At 36.9% G+C, this 21,527-nt stretch overlaps 2 protein-coding genes across 3 annotated transcripts; both read right to left on the reverse strand.

The window, feature by feature from the left end:
* Positions 1-1,811: 1,811 nt before the first annotated feature.
* On the reverse strand, positions 1,812-9,875 carry LOC6640995 (immunoglobulin superfamily containing leucine-rich repeat protein 2). 2 transcript variants are annotated; one of them, XM_002063633.4, is made up of 7 exons: positions 9,581-9,875; positions 4,001-4,189; positions 3,170-3,313; positions 2,880-3,084; positions 2,625-2,810; positions 2,359-2,514; positions 1,812-2,289 (listed from the first exon to the last, which is right to left on the reverse strand). In XM_002063633.4, exons 2-7 carry the CDS (start codon positions 4,184-4,186, stop codon positions 2,129-2,131), a joined length of 1,038 nt encoding a protein of 345 aa, XP_002063669.1. In that variant the 5' UTR covers positions 4,187-4,189; positions 9,581-9,875; the 3' UTR covers positions 1,812-2,128. The 2 variants fall into 2 exon arrangements, with proteins under 2 accessions (XP_002063669.1, XP_023030790.1); XM_023175022.2 differs by lacking the exon at positions 9,581-9,875 and having other exon boundaries at positions 4,001-4,344.
* A 1,898-nt stretch (positions 9,876-11,773) lies between these two features.
* Positions 11,774-21,370, reverse strand: LOC6640996 (maternal protein tudor). The gene is made up of 9 exons (XM_002063634.4): positions 20,880-21,370; positions 20,151-20,573; positions 19,571-20,080; positions 18,627-19,499; positions 17,519-18,564; positions 16,650-17,455; positions 16,291-16,522; positions 16,029-16,228; positions 11,774-15,965 (listed from the first exon to the last, which is right to left on the reverse strand). The coding sequence occupies exons 2-9, from the start codon at positions 20,553-20,555 to the stop codon at positions 12,466-12,468; spliced, it is 7,572 nt and encodes a 2,523-aa protein (XP_002063670.1). The 5' UTR covers positions 20,556-20,573; positions 20,880-21,370; the 3' UTR covers positions 11,774-12,465.
* Between the last annotated feature and the right edge of the window lie 157 nt (positions 21,371-21,527).

Here is a 21,527-nt window from a genome sequence, read left to right on the forward strand (position 1 = left end):
CCGGCTTTTTGCTGGACCGCAAAACGGTGACAGAGAGAGATAGTGAGCGAGAGAGAGAGCGCACAAGCAAGAGAGAGAAAGTAAAGGTGAGAGTAAAGGTAAGTGCGAAACTCAAAGCAAAGCAAATTTTAAATTGACATTTGCAAACATTTCTCTCTTCGTAAAAGAGAGAACTCTCTAAGAGAGAATAAACATAAGAGCTTATAAATGCAATAAACTTGTTGCATTTTTATTACGTTCCAAACATATCCAAGGCTAACATTTAAATGATCTGATCAATCAATGAAAAAATTAAATATTGGTTACAGTTGCCATTGAAATAGCAGTAAAAATTACAGCCGAGTAAAACAAACACACAAACACATAGATTTAGATAAGAAGTTTGTCAGTAGGTAAACTATTTTAATCGAGAAAAACAAATGCAAAAATGTAGATAAAGACGCAGTTGGACATTATGTGACCTTATGTTTTGAAAATAGACAATTCTTCATTTTGTTTCAATAAACTAAAGTTTTTTTTAGGAATTAATCTAGAGGAGAGTAAATCGTGGCAAAAGTAACAAAAATATTGCGTATCAAGCGACAAGAAAAATCGGCAAATATATTAACCAGAGAACACAAAATATTTTTCTATTAGTAAAAATAACTCTTTAATTTAGTTTACTTTTTCTTAATACTCGTAAACTAAAGATATAAAAAAAATGTTGATGGTTTTCCTTAAATTTCTAACTGCACCTAGTATGAATGAAACAAATCGCCTAAAAGTATGCCAGCATTTATTTAGCTCAGCATACATGTGTGGTATACGGTCTCCACTTTTCAATTGTCACACAAGAATTCTACCTTAAGCTAGAATAATTATTCTAGAATCTAGATGCTTACATGTATTTGTGTGGATCTTATGAATAATAGATAACAGAGATAACTTTGATAGTGTGAGTTTCCATTATGGGATTTATGTTATTATGACTAGATGATGCCTACTATGAAATATATTAATTAAACAAACATTGAAAAACTGCACTTACCCATTTTTAAACTTTAGAAACGTAAATTTGAAAGTAATACATAATCGCTGGACCTCGAACCAGAAAATAGGGATCTTACTTACAAACTCATAGACGCTTTTACCTGTTTATGTGACGAATTTGTATTGTCAGTTGGGTTCCTGTATAGAAATTAATGAAACGATGTTATGTGCAGAATCGCTAAGTAACTTAATAATATAATAACTTATAAACTTTTTTTTAATATAATAAATCGAATTAAACAACCATGTTTCTAATTATGTAATGATGGAAACTGTTGTATGGAGCCAAGCAAGGAGAGCTAAATAGAAGAAGGTATACTTTCATTCGGGCGAAATTTACTTTTAAAAACAAGGTGCTTAAATTGAAAAACAATTCATACATACTAAGAAATTAATATTAATAAACTAAAGAACTGAAATGTAGTGTGTATTTTTATAACAACAGCAACAAAGACCTTTTAACGGGTTTACAGATTGGTTAATGTTGTTCTACCTGTTCCTTCGCTTTGCTGCATACAATTTGTAAACACATACTTTCATAAACAGAGCAATTTTAAAACGAACATTATAAAATATAGTCCATCAAGCATTCTTTAAGTGAACATTGAATGTGGCGGCAACAATCGATTGTTTCCGATTTGTTATCGATTATAATTACTTGTTATCTGCCTATCAGTGTTGAAAAGTGTTTCGTTCTTTGGCGACAGATTTAAAATAAAAGATTTAAAATAACAAAAAGCGGAAATAAAATTGACTTGTAAACTTATAGTTTATAAATTAAATATTTTTTAAAATGTTTATTGACAGTTTTTTTGATTGATGATTTGTTTTAATGGAGGGTTTTTACTTAAACTAAAGGCACCTATGCAATAAGCTCCAAAATGCATTTCTTACAACTTTAATTATCTACAAAATTATCGAAATTCTTAACTATTTGAGCTGGTCATGGTTTTTGTTTAGTTTAGTTTTTTTTTTTTTGGTACTCTTCTATGGCAATTCGTTTGGTTGGTAGGTAGTCGGTTTTCCCTAGCAAAAAGCATAATAAATAACTAGCTGGCCCCTAAAATAAAAATAAAACTAAACTAAGTGATTAAGTGTGCTAAGGTCTGGCAATATCACAGTGCAGCGGCTCATCATCCGTTTTTGTACGATTGATGGCATTGCGTGGGGAAATTACAAATTTCTTGCGATCCTGTACTTGGCTAAGACGACGTCGTTTGGCCCGTTTCTTGCGCCACCTGTGGACACAGTACCAGACCACTAGAAAGACAGAGAGAAATCATTTAGCAGGGATAAGAAGGATGATGGGGAGAAGGGGAGGAATCTCACCTAACAGCACAAAGATGACACCACCGAAACAGCCAGCCCCAAAGAGCCACAGGCTACGCGCCTCGGCCAGCTCCACACTTGTCTGGCAACTGTGGAATGTCTCCGAGTCTATGGTACGATTGTAGGGCAGTGGACACACACTACTGTCGAGTTTCTCTGCAAATGGATGCAAAATTCACACACATTTAAATTGGTCATGAGCCAAAATTAGCCAAATGGTGGCAGCTGCTTCCTCATCATCATCATCATCATCCATGACTACTTACCCATGCAAATGGGAACGAACTTTTGGTGGGCCTGCATCATAACTAAATGATTGCCGACCTGCTGGCAACTGCACGAACTCAACTGGGTCCTTGTCAAATCGATGACACTCAAATGGCAAAAGTTTGCCAATCTATCAATGTTGAAGTTATGCAACGGATTCATTGAGGCATTCAATTGCCAGAGTTCTGCAAAATAAACAATAATTTTCCCTCAACTCATCTCGTAGTGAAGCTATCATCATCTGAACTACTCACTTGGCAATATGCCCAAATCGGGTATATCTTGCAATTCACAATTGGCCACATTCAAATATTCCAATGGCGCTTGTATCGGCTTCTCTAATAGTTCCAAATCCAGAGATCTTAACTCATTACTATCTATATAGAGATTTCTCAGTCGTGGCAGTTGAAAAAGTTCCATGGGAATTGTAGTTAAACCATTATTCGATAGATCAACTTCCTGTTAATCAGAGAGAGGGAGAGAATTAACCAAGTTAGTTCAATTAATTTCTGATAATTGATAATTAGTTGTTTTGTTCACTTACCTGCAACGAAGTTAATGGGGCAAATGTGCCCGGCTCTACCGATAAGATCATATTCTCATAGAGCATTAGAAATTTAACATCTGTGTACTTAGAAAACGAACCACTTTTCAATTTCCTAATGCGATTGTAAGATAAATCTAGAACCTGTAAAAAGACACAGACGCAACACACAAAAATTAATTTAGCAAAGTCATATGGAAGAATTTATATATATATATATATGTATTTGTATCTGCTGATATTTGTATGTATCCCCCATCATGGGTGTAGCTTGGGAGGGGCTTCAGCTTTGCCCTAAAAATTCCATTCTATTCGTGGAAACAACACAAAAGGGTGAGTTCTCTTCTTTATCAATGACTATAACTTTTTTTGGGTAATATTATTTTACAACCTCACAATTCTAATGCCAAATCAATAAACATTGTCCAATTGAAGTCCAAATGTTTAGATTGTACTCTAAACTAAGCCCTTAGTATAAAATTTAGAATCAAATTCTTTTGAACCTTATAAATTTCCATATTCCAATTTATTCTTTTATTGTAAATTTGTACATTTTCTTTTAGTTCCAGACTTTAAGCGTTTTTAAGTCATAACTTCCTGACACAATTTTCATCCCCTCTTACAACGTCCATGTTGTATTGCGGCTGCTGTAGAACTTCTTTATGCTTTAATTAAGCTCAATTGAGGCTTGGTTTTTTCTTGTTTTCTTTTTTGTTTGTGGGGATATGAATTAAGTTACGGGTCGTGCAATTTTATTGGCTCAAATTGACCTTTTATGCCCATTTACAGAGTCCCCAACAAGTATCTCTACATATATGAAGTATTACTCACCTCCACTGAAGTTTTAAGGTTCTGTGGCACCTCCTTAAGGTCCATGTCATAGCAACGTATCCGTAAAAGTTTCTCGATTCTGGCATATTTGCATTTTCGTTCTTCGTTGGTGAGAAAACCAAAGGCCAGCATGGCATTTAGGCTATATAAAGACACTATAATCAATACTATCCAAGGCAGTTCCATGCTCTGGAAGAGAAAACGCAAAAATGGGGTGTGGGTGGGGGGAGGGGAGAGGATTAGTAAAAGTTATCCAAATAAATTTGGTTGTTTTTCTATGTTTTTCAGTTTTTTCTTTTTTTGAGCGTGAAAGTGTTTATTGTGTTGCCTGTGATTGAAACTAAAATAAAAACAATAAATAAAACTAAATTAAAACTACGGGCCAACTGCTGCTTTAGAGAACGTTTATTTTCAAATTAACAAATTACAAGATCAATGCCGTGTGGATTGTCTATTCTTCTCCCCCCTCTCCACCATCTATGGCAGAATGTGGGGTGAGTTCTGAGGTCGGTTCAATTTCAAAAAGGCATTCAATCAAGCGCATCTCCCACACCTTGCACTTAACTGACCACAACAAAACAAACAGACACAACAGGTGGAACCTCACTCACTAGGGGAATGGCCAACTGTAGGTCAAATGTCTGTCTGTCTGTCTGTCATAGAGGGGCAATATTACGTATACGACACTTGGCCCCTGTCATATCATCATTTAAGGATGAATCGTCAACACAAAACCGGAAATTCTCTTTACACAACAACAATATAGAACCAACTGAGTCACTAGTTAGTATTTCTATTCTTTCTATTGAAGAATTCTCAAAAAATTTCTACGCGGCTTGTTTCTTTTCTTGTCATGTAGTATGTATCTTATCATATAAGAAAATTATCTATTAAGTCAACATCAAACAGCAACGCCAAAGAAAGGGGGACCCACTATAAATCATATAGATATTATAGAATCATAAACTGAACATTTTCTTGTTTCTGATGTCTGCGAAATTGAAAACGTGTCCAACTAAGAAATCACAGCAGAACAAACTGATTTATGACTATAAATCACTATATACACCTTTTTAATATCATATCGTGATCGTGATATTTCGAAACTGCAACTTACTTTATTTTGTGTCATGCGCCATTGAAATGCAATTTTGTGAAAAACTTTGATTTTGCTTCGGTTTGCTTATAAATAATACTTTGTTATTTATTGCGTGATTATATTGTGAAAAAAACAAAATGATATTGGAACCCTTGTTCTGATGACATATATCAGATGCAATTGGAGAAGGGCAAAGACAATGGAAATACCTCCCTCTAGCATAACTGGTGACATATATATTTAAAGTAATTATTGTAGTCAACTCTCAAGTTCGAGTAAATCTAGAGATTCACATAGTATTTTGATCTAGAAGCAATCCGTATGATTTAGGCAAAATTTTTCAATTTTTTTAAACGGATAAAAAAGTTAAAGGTTATTCCAGATCGAACATATTAAAATTATAGTTTAATAGTAAGATAAATAATGAATTTCATCAATAAACTCTTTCAACTTTTGACTGAGCCTAGAGAATTAAAGTAATCTACTTTCGATATGTAAGGAATCCAAATGTTTTGACACTTTGATATACGATATCATAAATATGTCAATAGGTTTTGAAAAGCTAAGAGTTTTGAAGACAATTGAAATAAAGATCATATTTATTAAAATACATAATACAAATCGTATTCTATTAAGACTATTTGATAACTAATTGTAAGCTCAATCAACTCGTCCAACTTTGGTTTGAACCTAGAAATTCACTTATGATGTCGCTTCAATATTATAGACTTTCGAATTTCTATAAATGCTCTACATGTTTATGGCAAAAAATCTATACAATATTTTGAAAATTTGTCTAGATTTCGACCTTATTGAAGTTAATCAAAAACTGGGTTTTACTAATTTATTTGTAAGATTTTAAATCATAGGCAGCACAAAAGGTGAGCAGGTTGTCTGTATAGCGATTTTAAAAACCACCAAGTTCTATCATCAGCAGAATTCGTTAAAGAATTACAACATTTTTTAAAAAGAAAATAAGTTCTAAACTCTATTAGATTTGAAATAAAGATCGAACTTAAACAAATTCTATTCTATTAAGCCCATTCGATACTGAGACTGATCTTATCTTCTAGCTTTTGACTGAACTTCGAGAATTACATAGAATTCCCCAACAACGTTATAGTATTTCGATCTATAAACAATCCATACGATTATGACAAGACTTATATAAATTATTTTTAAAAATGTAAATATTTTTATTTAAAAGAATAGAGTCAAAGTCAATTTCAAGACTATTTGATGACTAAATACAATCAATGCTATAGACTTTCGATCTATGAGTTACCCAAATGATTATGACTGTGCATCTATACAATATCCTTAAAATGTAGCCCTCTTTTAAAGTTTTTAAGATATCGTATAGATGCACAGCCTTAAAAGATTTCTAAAGGGTTTTTGAGATAAAATTAAGTTTAAAATTATCTGTAAATTTGATTTTCCTAAGACTATTTGATGATTATTAGTAATCATCTCTTCCAACTTTTGATTGAACCTGAAGGAACTTAGTTATTTCGTATCAATGTTATAGACTTTCCATTTATTAGTAATGAAAATTTTAAACAATATCTCGAACATGTCAAAATTTAAAGAAAAGAAAGGAGTTCTAAAAAGTTATTTTCGAAAGTTCTAAGGATCAGATTTAATTGAAATACTTTGAAGAAATACTACAATACAAATCGTATTCCATTAAGAATATTTGATGACTGAAGATCAATCAACTCTTCTCTTCCAACTTTTGCCAAGTATTGTGCTCTGATTTTGAAATAATGTGACGTCAAAATGTTGTGCTGACTTGGGCAAAAAATGGTTTAATACAAAAAAAAAGAAATGATATTTCTCTATTTACTCAATATTTATGTCGCATAAAGAATGATGAATAGGTCGCTCATATATCAGAAAATGAAATACTTTGTGGCAGAATTAAGACATATAACCGATAAGGTATTTTGGCCCATTGAAGCAGGAAACAAAAGCAACACACAATTGTGTGTATTAATCAGTAATACTTATGGCTAGTATTTAGTATAACAATAAAAAGCGTAACAAAAACTCATTTTAAATTTATGATTCATGAGGCCAATTATAGGAACTATATGTAAGTATATATATCAGCAAAAAAAAAAGAGTCGCTGTGTTTGCTGAAGAAGGAAAATTTTGCTCCACTTAAGATTTTAATTTTTCCCACAAGTCCAGTTCGATGGGTGATCATGAGGGGGTGGCGGAATGGGGGGTGGTATGTACCTCTGTCATTAGAGACCTCTGCCGAATCGGCAGAAATTGAAGCACCCCAAGACACACACACACACACACCCATACACAGACACTTGTGGAACACTGACAGCGACCGCAACAATGGCTATAAATATATTTCATAAATTTTTCTTATTTCTTTTTGTTTTTTGTTATTTTGTTGTTGGGAAAATTTTCAAATTAAAATTAACAAACACACACACAGACACACGTCTGTCTGTCCATGTCCATGGAAGCAACCAACTGCAAACTTATGGCACACTCTCTTGTTCCATTTTGGTATTTTAATATTTTTCATTCTTTTTAAATTTTGGTTCGAAAAGAAACATTTCACAGAAATTGCCAATAAAAAGGGCTAAATGTTACCAGTCGACAGTCGAGGGGGTTGGGGTTGGGGTTGAAGATCCAAATGGAAAACGAAAAGCTACTTTAAGCTATAAAAGAGATCAGAGGGAAATGTCTTGCGCCCAAAACCCCCCGCCCCCGACCAAATCCGAAATGAAAAACAAATCTGTATTGTTAGAATTGAGGGAGGTGGGTGAGATGGGATGGGTTGCGATGGGTTGGGGATGCTTGGAACGGATAAAATTTATGTTTCTCCACTTTTGGCCGCATTTGTTTCCCATATTTTCCATATTTATATTTATTTATATATTACGATCCAATCAAGAGTCTCTTCTCTGTCGAACAAACAATACAAAATGCCAAAATGAGAATGAGAATGAGGTGCCAAGAAATGGGTTACATATTGGAAGAAGAAAGAAGGGGCGGGAAACAAAGTGTCGGGCCATGGATTACAGCCGTTCGTTTTCATTCCTACCCAAATGATGGATATCAATGTGAATGTGCCCCCAAATAATATTTATGCCCGAAAATTTGGATGCCAGCGATTAGGTGGGATCTAAAATAACATATAAAACAAGCCCCAAAAATATTCCAAAATCTTGTTGAAATAAAGAAAATGAAAAGAAAAAAACTTTAAATTAGTTTCAAATATTTTAATAATATTCTAAACATTTGTGAATGGATTTATGGGCTCTGTTGATAGTCTTTGTCACTGTTTGTGGGCGTCAGGCATAGTCAACCCCACCCCCCTAGGCCTCCCTTTGCTCCTAGTATCCAACAGGTGGGTTTGTTTGCTGCAAAGAAAGATTTATTCACATTTCTCGCACTCGTCCATGATAAAGATTTATCTGTTTGGACTTCTTGTTGAGTCCCCCTCTTTGTCTGATGAAACACGGAAATTTTTTTTTGGTTTTCGAGGGGGCACATCTTTTTACTGTTTCTACCTTCTTTGAAAATATTGAGTAACTCTTATCAGAGCAAGTCGAGTGGTAGTTCGTCAAGACCTTCTCTTATCAGTCGACCCTAATTTTTTCCTCCATTTTTGTTTTTGCTTCTTCTTATTGAGCTTTGTTTTTCTTATTTTTTTAACAGAAATTAATTGAAATGAAATGAACAACAACAATTGAAGACCTTCTACTCATTATTTTCAATTAAATACAATCAAGAAAACATTCCACCAATAAAGAGAGAGGGAGAAAACAAAAACAGACGCCTACCAAAACACTTGTCACAAGAAGATGAAAACCTTTTTGCCATTTGTATATAAAAAGTCACAAGTGTGGCTTGAAAAATTGCAAATTCTTAGTAATCCAATTTCGTTTTTGTTTGTACTTATTTTTTGTTATTTTAAATACTATGTTCTTAGAAAAAATAAAGTTGCAATTTAATAATAAAGAGAAGATCTTTAATTTCTTTAAGTAAACTACTGGAATACACTTACAAAATCTACCTCCTATTTTCCGTCATTCTTTGCTATTATCAGCTCTATGACTATCTTATCCACTTTCAACTTATGACTCTTTTTAATAACTCTTAGAATTATGATATTAGTCAGCCAAATTGTGAAGATTAGTGCCACCTTTTTGAGACGATAAGGCCATGAGTTGTAATTAAGATCAATTTGCTTTTTTTTTCTTTTACTCTGTGATCTTTCTTCACTTTCAGTTTCCATTTGCTTTAATTTTTTGCCTCTTTAGCCAATTGAATTCAATTTAACTGTACAATCCGATTTAACGACTTAGACGGGTATATATAGCATTTCAATGCTAAGTTTCTTCTGATTAGAAAAAGCAAAAAACTAAATGCAGCTGTAATCGAAATTGTGCAATCGTTTTGCTGATAACCCCAAGAACAGACCTCATCTATTTACTATTCCACTCACTTACCTCTTAGGTAATCCAAGTTTTGTGATATATTCCCATTTAAATAGTTTATAATCCTCTGGCTGTTGTACTATATAGATGTATATTATTCATTCTATATAATTCATTATTTTTGATATAATAAATCTCCACCAACACACAACAAATATATAAATATAAATATGTTTCACACAAAAACTCAATTTCAATTAACACCAAAAACTCGCGGGAATGACCACAGCCCAAGCGACGATCATTTAAAGAGCAACCGTTATAAATCGACGGCAAATGGCGGCGACGACAACCGGAACCATTCAGTTCAGACTTTGAATTGAAATTGAAATATCGCGACGATCCGAAAGATCGTTCTTTTCGCCTTTCGGTCGTAGCCGAAAACTCTCTCTCACTCTCTCTCTCAGTCGCTTACTGTATATGTATGTGAGGCGAAAAACAAAAACATTGATAAGGCATATGGAAGAGGGAGGTAGTCGGTCGGAGGTGGTAAATGAAAATTGAAAATTCACTGAGACCAAAAGATCTCTCAATCTCTCTCTCGTGTTATCTCTCTCTCTCTTTTAATATTTGGTGCTAAACGGTGATAACAACGAAAACTGTTATACTTAACCACAGAATTGTTGGGGAATTCAATTGTTTAGGTTGACAACTTAATATGTACTATATACCCTGCAGTATACTCAAGGGGTAGAGTTTATTAAGCCAACATAAGATAGGTTTAATTTTAACTGAAGTGCCAATTATTGATATTTTCAATAATCTAAGAAGATAAATCCTTCATACTAAACATTTACTTTAAACTGATTAGAAAAATAGCATAATCATATATCCCTAAGGAAATAATTATAGGTTAAGTCTTGGTTGTTTTTAATGAAAGTACTGTTATTATCATTAATTAGGATTGTTCAATGGGGTTCTGTCTATTTATGTATAGTAGAAAAAGTCTCTAACGAGAGGGTAACAAGACTTAGACTTGAGTGCCTCAAAGAAAATAACCAAAATTTATAAAATCATTAATACTGACGTTTCTTTGTAACAATTGGGAATTAATTTAGATTAAAAAGTTTAAAATGTTTCCTATGAAATTTATTCAATAAATTTACAATAAAATATTCGTTTGCATTATTTGACAATTGATTAAAAACTCATGAAACTTAGGTAACTCCTAACTCTATGAACAAAATGTGAATGAATCAATGATAAAATTATTCAGATTTTTAATTTTTATTACGTTTTCTTGAATAACTTTCTATCTTTTTAAAATTAGTTATTAGTATTAAAGGTATAATACATCTCTGGTTCTTTTGAAGCCAAATGACTGAATAATCTAAAGTTCCAACAATTAACTTAAGAATTAAAGCCCATGTTATATCCAAAAATTAAGACCCTTTAAAAAGTTATTTAAAGAGAAACAAACTCACTGAAAATATAAAAAAAAGACTTAAAATAGTGCCGAATGATATGTTCTTCGAACTCCAAATTTTTACAGGGTATAAAGCTTATGGAATTCTTATATTAATTCACAATTTACTTAACATTTAGCAATTTAGTGTTAATTTAATTAATCGATGACAAGATGTCAACCGAAAAATATATTTTTGATTAATGAAGCATCCACGTTTAGCTAGAAATATAAATTTATCATCAATGGGGGGGAAGCCACAAGTAGAAAACCTTATTTTCGATAATATTTGATGGTTTCTAATCGCATCAACTAAACGAAAAGTGTCATGAACTTGGCGATCCTTGAGTTTGACAAGGTTTTAAGACACTTTTCGAATTTTAATCCCATTTTTGGAAATTTCTAAGTCTTCTACTTATGGGTTTCCATGGCCCTCACCCATGAAAACAGTGGGCTAATTATATTTACAATTCTGCTACCTGCTACTCACTCAATCAGGTAGTCTATTTTAGGTAGGCAAATAAATATTTTCCATAGTTCGTTTTTTATAGGTTTTTATTTGTTTTCTTTCTTTTTTTTTTCATTTTACAACATTAAAAAGAAATGGTAGAAAAATATGACATCCTCGATAAAGGTAAATATATTTTTATATATATTTTATATATAAACCTACATTCCATTAGTTTATTAAACTGTTTAGTCTTCGCTTCGCATTGTGTATAAAGTTTTAGTATTAAATTGAAAATATATATATAGAACGCATAGAATCAATGATGAAATGAAATGAAATCAAATAAGAGTTATTCTTTGTTTTCTTAAGAAGAAAGTGTTTAATCAAAAGGAATAAAAAGAAAAGAAAAATAAAATAAACCAAAAAATAAAGATGTAATAAGAGTAAATAAATAATAATTCTCATGAAATATTGCAATATATTCTTCATCAATTGCTCCAAAATTCTCTTCTCCATCTTCATCATCTTCTTGTTTGTTTTTTTTCGCTTGTTTAGCAAGCTTGAGCAAAAAATTAAAATTAATAAATCGTCCCGCTAACAAATTGTTAGTTCAAAATTATCTAAATGTTCACATACCATTTTTTTGGGTTTTGTTTTTTCGTTTGTTTTTTTTTTTTAGGATTTTGTGTTTTTTCGTTTTTTTTTTTGTTTGTTTTTCTTTTGTTCGTATTTTCATTCGTTTTTTGTGTAATATTAATATTTTATTTTGATTGAAATAATATTAAAGCATTCATTTTGGTTTTCCTGTGAAAAATAAATGAAGCCTTTGCCATCTTGGCTAACAACATTTTGAAATAATATCTGAGCCTTCTTTTGCCATTTCCTCATGGCTTGAATCAGTTTTTAACTTATTCATCCGATGTGGAATTGGTTAATACATCGTTTGTGGATTGGTCTTGACCAACATAATCACAATTTTCTTGCAAAATTATATATTCTTGAGTTATGGGAAAAGATTTGTGATCCCTCTCCCTCTTTCTATTAGTCCTGTTCACGTAGTTTCTCATTAATGTTTGTACTCTGGTAAAAAAGTTTTACCACATGAGTGTCCTCCTGCTTGATGGCCAACACCTCCACCTGGAATGTCTCGGAGAAACGCTTATCGATGAACGCCTGCAGATCACTCAGATTGCACTTCGATATGATGGCTGCGTCCAGCTCACAGTGTTTGCTGTAACGCGGCAATTTAGCCAAATCCTCGGGCATCTGGCGGAATTGTTGGGTGACAGCATTGTTGCCGAAATCAATAAAATGCACTTCGCACTTGCCATCATCGAGAACTTTGACAATTTCGGCACGATAAAACACCTCATCCTCGGGAAATTGGGCAACACACAGGGCGCCAACCGTCATGTCCGTGAAGGGCAGCAAATCGTTTTCAGCATCAAGCAATTTATCAGTGACCTGCTCCAGAGCCGGCACATCCTTCTCCATTTGCACATAAAACGAAGTGGGATCGTCATATTGAACCACAATGCAATTGTGAAGCTCTGCTTCGAGTGGTTTCTGTACGCCAGCCACAGTGCTGGCCAGTTCCTGAGCCAAGTCCTTGTAGTTGATAAGCAACTTTACTTCATGAATCTTCGCAGCTGTTTCATCGATTTCTGTATTAATCTCATAGACTTCACCAAAGTGTTGCTCCAACAGAGCATTGAAGGCTTCATCTAGTTTCGAGTCGGGAATATCTTGAGGCAAATCACTCAATTGGCAGTGCAGAGCCAAAGATGATGTCAAAAGTTCATCGGGGAGTTGATAAACCTGCTGTACGTGAATTTGGTTGCCATAATCAATGAGGAATACCTCAAAATCTTTGCCATCATTTTGGACTGATTCAATACAAGCACGATAATGACAATTGTCCTCCTGCGAGTAGACGATGCACATTAACTTCTCCGTAGGTCTAGACAAAATCTTTAATTCAGAACTCTTAATGTCCTTTAGCGTCTTCACGACATAATCCAAGTCCGCAGAGTTCTTCTTAAGCTGTATGTAGAAACTTTTGGGTGAACCACCATGGGATATGATGCACTCCTTGCTTTCACTTGCCTTGGCCTCGATTAACTTGAATTCACTCTCCAAAAGCTTCTGCAACTGGCCACTCAAACTGAGGCCATTCACTTCTTTGATGTGGGCATTGATAATTGGAGGATTGGATGTCTTGTTGATGATTTCTATCCTAACTTCACCATTACAGGTGTCCAAGAGGGTGTTCAACGCCTTGCAAGTCATGAATTTATTCTTCTCAAATATGGCAGACGGCTCTAGGCTATAGACCTCAGCCAGAGGTTTAATTTGGACCAGATCCGGGGATAATTCATATAATTCATCTGTCAGAGTCTCATTGCCAAAATCTATGAAGACAACGCGATATTTGCCATCAAACATTTCCAGGATTTTAGCTCGATAAAACTCTTGATCTTCGTCGAACTGAACGGCACACATCTGACCAACTTCTGGAGCACTCTTCTTCAATTCCATCTTCTCGCCATTGAGCTTTTTGGAAATATTTTCAATAAGTACGTCGTTCTCATGCAATTGCAGGTACAAACAATAGACATGATCCACATGGGTTATAATGGCATTCATGCGAGTGGCTGACAAAGTTTTAGCGGGTGATTCATCGTCTGTTTTGATGGCCTTTTTCGGGCAAAGTGCCAGCAATTGATCTATAATATTCACTTCATCGAGTAGTAGATCAATAACAACATGATCCTGGGCTGGTTTCAACAATTTTGTGGTAAATACCAATTCGCCCTCGCCTGTAAGTTCAAGAAATTTGGCTTCAGCCTCTTTGGACCATTGGGTATATGATTCCGGCAACTGTAGTGAACATTTCTTTGACAATTTAGGTAACTTGGCAATCTCCTCAGACAGTATAAGACATTTGGTTGTAATTGAAGTGTTACCATAGTCTATAAAAAGAACTTCATACTGAGTATCATTCAATTGTTTAAGTAACTCCGCTCGATACCACAATTCATCCTCTTCGAACATAGCGGCCACTATTTCGCCCTTTTCAAAACGTTCCAAAGGCTTCAATTGCTGTTCTGCATCCCGCAAATACATCTCAATCAGCTCCAGAGCTTTCGAATCGCGTTCAAGTTGTATGTAGAACTCGCAGATTCCATTCACATGCGAGATGTAACAACTGCAATCACTTTCCACACACTCCAAGGGTTTGGCAAAGCCATCGGCAATCAGTTTCTTGGCCACATCCACATCATCTATGTAGAGTTCGACATAACTGGGTGTCTGGTAGTCACCATGTGTCAAAAATTTATAGCGTAAGATTTTCGAAAAGGAATCGTTGAAAATGCCATTCGCTGCATCCACCCAATCGGATGTGCCCTTGGGAGCGATGGGCAAAGCACATGGTTGACAGAATTGACTAATGTGCGAGCACATGCTTTCCTTCACATCTGACATATCCGAGACGCAATCGGTGTTGCCAAAATCAATAAATTGAATGACCATCAACTCGGCATCCATGATCCGGGCACGATACCAGTGCTTGTCCACCGAGTAAAGTGAAATGCAATCACCTCCATTAACCGCATTCGACAATTGCGGCAGGGAGCGCGAGATAATCTGCAGATTCTCCTGCAGTTTTTTCAGTGAATCGAGAATATCAATGGGATGCACAAAGAAGTGTGCAGGATTATCGCAGTGACTGAGAACGGCAGTTTCCATGCCCTTATAACGATCCTCCTGGGGTTCCTCCTCCACGACAGCTGGCGGGGGAGTGGGAACTATGGGCTCGGGCTGCGGCTCAGGCAGGGCAACTGGCTCAGGTGATGCAATTGGTGGCTCTGGTGTGGGAGTCGGTGTTGGAATTGGTGTTTGTCGTGCTGGTTCTGGGGCTGCCTCTACTACAGGTTCAATGACTTTTTTCACTTCTGGTTTATTTTGGGGTGGAGTCTTCTTTGCTTTTGGTGAGGAGGCAGCTGCAGCTGGCTTGCTCTTCTCTTTACTCCTCTTCTCATCATCATCATCTGTGGTAAGATCAACCATTTCAATGTATTCATAAATATATGGCTTTTCTTTCTCCAATTGTTTGCGCATATAATCCAAATCTCTGCCTGGGATAAGTTTATCCATCTTGAGGGTATCTACCACGCTCTGATTGTTCTCCAACAAAATATCTGCCAGCAGATGATTACGACGCACTTCGATGGGTTTAACAGTGACCACTTGCTCATCCAAAATCTCGGCCACTCTCGCCATCAATTTGTTCTCACTGCTGTGCTTGCCAAGGGGTAAATTAATCTCGATTGCATAGCCACTGGCATTGACATAGAATTTATCATCCAGCATCTTAATGTCCTCACGTTTCACCTTCTCCGTGTTGCCATAGTCTATGTAAAAGACGTCCACTTGCGCTCCATTTGAATCCTTGCTCACCACACGAGCCCGATACCAATTATCATCTTCACTATGGGCAGCGCATATTTGTCCAGGCTCCAATTTCTTAAGGCCTTTTCCTGTAATTTGGAAGAAGCCAATCATAATTAAATTGTTCTCCACATTGAAAATGTTTTTGTTACCGCTGGATTTATAATGCTCAAACATGTCATCCAATAGTTTTTTCATTGATGCTTCCTGAGACATGGGCTGGACAAACACACGATGGGGCTTGGCACAGTAAACCACACGCGCCTTAAATGTGATAAGGACCACAGGATAACTGCAGACAAAAGCGCTACGATCTTCTTTGAATAAAGGCATTACAGGTCTCAGATGTACTCTAGAAAAGTAGTGGGATAAAATTGTTCTCAAATCGATTTGACAGTCTGACATTAGACTTACATATTATTCTCACAGACCGATTTGACATTTAAAGCAAATGATTTGCCTTCATAGAACTCTTTGAAACGTCTGGCCAGATCTGGATTTGATTTGACAAATTTGGCATCATCGTAGGAGCATAGAAAACTGACATCTTTGTAGAAATCCAATTGGATTTTAAAGTTGCTCATGTCACGTATGGAAGTAAATTTGCCTCGAACTTGTTGACCAGCCAGCAAACTAACTTGTACCTCTGCAAGAAGAAAATGTTATAAAAAGTTAATAAGAATTCAAAATGAAATACAGCAAACACTCCCATAGGCGTACACCCTTGAGACCAACAAAATTGTTTTACTGTATGTACTTATATGATTTGTTACCTGGTGAAACCTCATTGAGGAATCCAGCCTTGACCAGCAAATCTCGTAAAGATGCCCCATTGACCAGCATATTGACAATATAGAAACTAGTTTGATTACTAGTCTGTTTGGATAAAAATTCACATTCCAATTTGGCATTGACAGGAACAAATTTCTCCATGCGATCGACAATATAGAGATGATCATAATTACTGAGCACAGTGTGGAAACTGCAGCGATGGGCCAAACATGGTGGTTCGGCGAAACGTTGCTCCAACTGCCAGACATCTTCCGATGTAACAGTCATCAGGCAACCAGTGTCGACGCAAAATACACGATATCTACGGGTCATATGATTACAAGCGACAACTGTGGCACGCAAAATGTTATGCTCTTTGCGCTGACGAACCACAACAGTGGATCCGACCTTCAATTGGAGAGTTCTGTGTGGCTTTTGGCGATAGAAATCTTTCATTTCACGTTGCAATAAATGCTCATATTTGCTGGCTAGAGATTTGCAAACAACATAGAACTGAAAGGGTGAGACCCACCAGGATAGACTGGCCACATCTTTAGATGGAATTTTCAATTCTTTCAGGGCATACGACTTGTCCAAGGGCACATATTTCTCTGCCTTGGTGATAGATGATGATTCCGATGAACCAAAATCACTTTCCACACCACTCGAACGCTTTATGCTGGCATCTAAGGTGGATTTTTGTCTTATTGGCTTTTGGGCAAAACCTTGCGGGGCATTTTGAGATCGTTGCTCTTGACGTTGCTGCTGTGGTTGATCTTTGCGTGGCGATTGTGTTGGGCTGAAACGTCTAGAAGAAGAAAAAGGAGAGAAATTGACAATTATCTACATTAAAATGCATTAAAAAACTTACATCATCTTATTTGGAGCTTCCTTTTGGCCATTTTGTAGACGTCCTCCTGGATTACGGCGATTATTTTTGCGTGGCGAACTCATGCTGCTGGTGTAACTACTGGTGCTTTGCGTCTCAAAGCTGGAATCTAATTTATTGGGCACTGTGCGCTTCTCCTCTTTTCTTTTATTATCTCTGGAACTATTCGAGGCGGAGCTGCGTTTCTCCCAATTATCGTTGGTATTCTTTACCCGTTGCTCACTTTGCTGCTGTTGTTGTTGTTGTTGCTGCTGCTGTTGTTTTTGCTGAATTTGCTGCAACTGTTGTTGGTGTTGCTTCTGCAATTGCATGCGATCCTCGCTCTCCACTGTGGTAGAGTTCAGAACTTGTCCCTTCTCCAGTTCAGTTTCGGAACGCGTGGCATTAAACTGGCCCTTCTCTAGCGACAAATACTGTTCAAATGGCATGGATAGCTTGTATAGCTTCTTCATAACATTCAGATTCTTGGCCTGAAGATTGACCACATTCAGACCATCGGGTTCTATGCGAAAGACCCGCACTGTGAATGTGCGTCGTCTGATATTGGATTCCTCGGCTAGCATTTCAAATTGATCGGTAATCTTTTCCAGACTCAATTCGCTGTTCTCGAATCCCTTTAAGCAACATTTCACGGCCTGACGTGGCATCTTTAAATGCTTCTCGGCAATGTTGCCAATCAGGTGACGCTTCACCTTTTGCTCATAACCGAAATCCACATGTTTCACAATAATTGTGGAATCAGCCACACGTAGAATCTCTGCCCGATACCATTCCTGATCGCATTTCACTATGCAGGGAGCACCCAAGATCAATTGATCAGGCACCACCTGATGTATGTTGTAATAGGCAAACATTTCATCCATAAGCTGCTCAAATTCTTTGATATTGTCCACCTTTTGCACATAGAAATTGCTGGGCGAATCAATGTAACGTATCTCCACTGCATCGTCGTTCTGAAGTTGCTCCGCCTTGGCATAGGATTGACGGGAATTCTTTAGTTTCTTCAACACATCCAACACGTTGATAGACTGCAAAACAAAAAATTGGTTAAATGTTAATAAAGAATCACTAGATATTCTCAATTACTAACATTTTGTTTTAACTGACAGGTTTGAATGGCACCCACACCCTCCGGCGCTTGCACAATCAATTCGAAGGTCACATATAAAACGGTGCTCCTAAAAATGCGCTTCATACTCTCATCGATTGGCTCCAAAACGAGTTTCGCTCCCGCCAAGGCAAACCGGAAAGCAAATGGCTTAATGTTTAACAACTCATGAGGTATTTGAAATAGATCGGTAAGAGCCACCATTTCGGAATTGCCATAGTCCACATAGACGACACGATAACGTTGGGCATGCGTTGCACTAACCAGAGCGCGATAACAATGACCATCCTCTGAGAAGCGTGCTACACACGCTGTGCCCACCTGGGGCAATTGGGTCAGCGGTTGCAAACGCATGCGTTCAATTTTACCCATCATTTGGGTTAGCTCATCCACCGAACTCTTCAATTGGACCCAAAAGAGATGCGGACCATTCTCCACATAGCTCACAATGACATCGTAGCTGGTACCCACGGCAAGACTTGTCGTTCGAAAAGCCGGAATAATACGTGTTTGGGCCGGAGCTGGAGGTTGATGAGCCGCAGCCGCTGCTGCTGCTGCTGCTATCAGCGCTTGGGGAGGAGGCGTAAAGCGGGCTGGAGTATAATTTAGCACCGGCTGAGATGACTTCAATTGATGCATTAAAGGTAGAGATGGCGGCTCCATCGGTTTGTTGAGACGCACGTTGTAGAAATTATTCACAGATCTTGGATTAAAATTAGCTTTGGGCACATGTGGAAGATTAGCAGCTGTCTCGATAGGTTGCTGCTGCTGATAATTGGCACGATTCTGGTAAGGGTTTATTGGCCCTGTCACGGGTTTCTGTACTGTCTGTGCCAATGGCTGCATCACATTGGTCTGAAAAACCAAAGAAGAAACGGAGAGATTAGTGTTTAAAGATTATGGTTACAACATTCTAGAATACCTACCACATTGGCCAGTGGAGTTTGTAACTTTGGTACATAGTCGGGGGCATCAACATTTAGATGCCTTGGCGGCGTTATGGGTCCGCGCTGCTGCTCCAAGCGTGCGGCTAGTGAACGTCTGGCGGCCAATTGTTCTCTGGCCATATCTGTTGGGGTTTTCGAGTGTATATTATTATTGTTAAACTCCAGCACAGGCGACTGTGGCGGCCCAACATCTTTCCACAGTTTCTTGCAATGATCCATCATTAGATTAGTGGACACTGGAGCTCCGATTTGTTTTTGCTGTACTAGAAATTCGGTTAAATCGAAATCGTTCCAGTTGACATTTACAAATTTTTGGCCACAAATCTGTTCGCTATGCACATGGATGCGAACTAATTGATTGACTATCAATTGACGTACTGTGGCCAAATCACTAGCCTTCTCCCAATCAGAGCAAATTCCCAGTACTATATATTGTGAGCAGAGGAGGGGTATATTCTGTAGAAGCTTCGGTTGCTTCGAGAACATCAACTGGAAAAGAGAAGAAAAGTCAAGTTGGCATTTAATAATCCTAATCCTGGGGGCGTCACTCTACACTCACATCATGACTATCAACAGTCTTGGTATAGCCATATTCTAGGAAATCAATCTTTACGCTCATACCGCTCTCATTATCCGGAGTAGCGCTAACTACGCGTGTTCGCATGTATTCCACATCTCCGGGAGCTGGCCCCTTGGTGCGCTTGAATACGCAAAGTGTGCTTGGCGTGAGAAGAGCTTGCTGTCGCTCCAATGACCAAGAGGGATCAATGGCAAAGCATGTGGGCAGCACCTGTTCAATGCGTGTGCTGACCAAAAAGGCGGCATCCCGATTCGCCTGGCCAAAGATTTTGAGATAGGGGCCAACATGATCAATATGGGTGATGAATAAGTCTGTCCCTCCTCCTCCACCATTCATGGATGCTCCAGCACCAGCTGCAGTCGCAGTCGGCGTCTGACCGTTCATGGTCTGTGTGTGTGTTCGCTGGAAGAGAAATATTTATTTAATATGCGTGGCACACACAGATGTTGAATTTTAATGAGAAATTGAAATTCCAATATGTGTCGCCATTTCGATTTAACTGCAATTTCTGTACACACACACACACACGCACTCGCAAAACTTGCATTTTCTATGTAGATGAAGATAACCGTTAATTCTCTTTGATATAGGTATATGTAATCTATGGTTGCAACTCTACCAACGCATAACATTCAAAAATTCCAGTGCACTTGTGTGTGTGTGAGTGCGTATGTGATTACACTAATTAACAAATTCCAATCCACTTACGTTTTTGTCGTCGTTGTCCCAAGCAAAACTGTGAAGAAATGCGCCCTGCCCCCTGCTAGCAAAGTGCCACTAATCCCACTCTCTCTTTCTTTCTCTCGTTTTCTATTTCTTCTCTCGCTATTAACTGGACGGCGTTTTATGTTTTTTCGGGGTTTCTTATGTGGCACTTTTTATTTAAATGCAAGTGGGGCTTTGACTTTGTTGCTTTTTGGGGCTGCTATTCTTTTCGTGGTAGAAAGTTTTGCCAGTAATTTGATTTAATTAGATTTAATGATACGAAATCGCCAGCAGGTTGACTGTGACTGCTATTGTTATTTTTCGGAAAATTCAGTCTTTTGAATATCTGACAGTGTCAACTAAGTTGGCTACTGAGTTATGGTTTGTGGTTGTAGTTATATCATTAGAAAAAAGCAATTAAAGAACGCGAAAAAGAATTAATTCCAAAATAAAATATCTTTCTGCCACTCCACAAGACAACGACGACACCATCAACCTAAAGATGGACTACGTGCGATATTTTGATTTAATCGATAGTCATGAAACTTAATGTTGATTTTACGTTTACCAACACTGAACTTATCGACAACCCAAAAATACCGCGCAAGTGCGGCCACTCTAATACTATTTTGAAAAAACACTTCATTGAAT

Source organism: Drosophila willistoni (genome assembly GCF_018902025.1).
Source record: "Drosophila willistoni isolate 14030-0811.24 chromosome 2L unlocalized genomic scaffold, UCI_dwil_1.1 Seg168, whole genome shotgun sequence".
In the NCBI taxonomy this organism is placed as follows: Eukaryota; Metazoa; Arthropoda; class Insecta; order Diptera; family Drosophilidae; genus Drosophila; species Drosophila willistoni.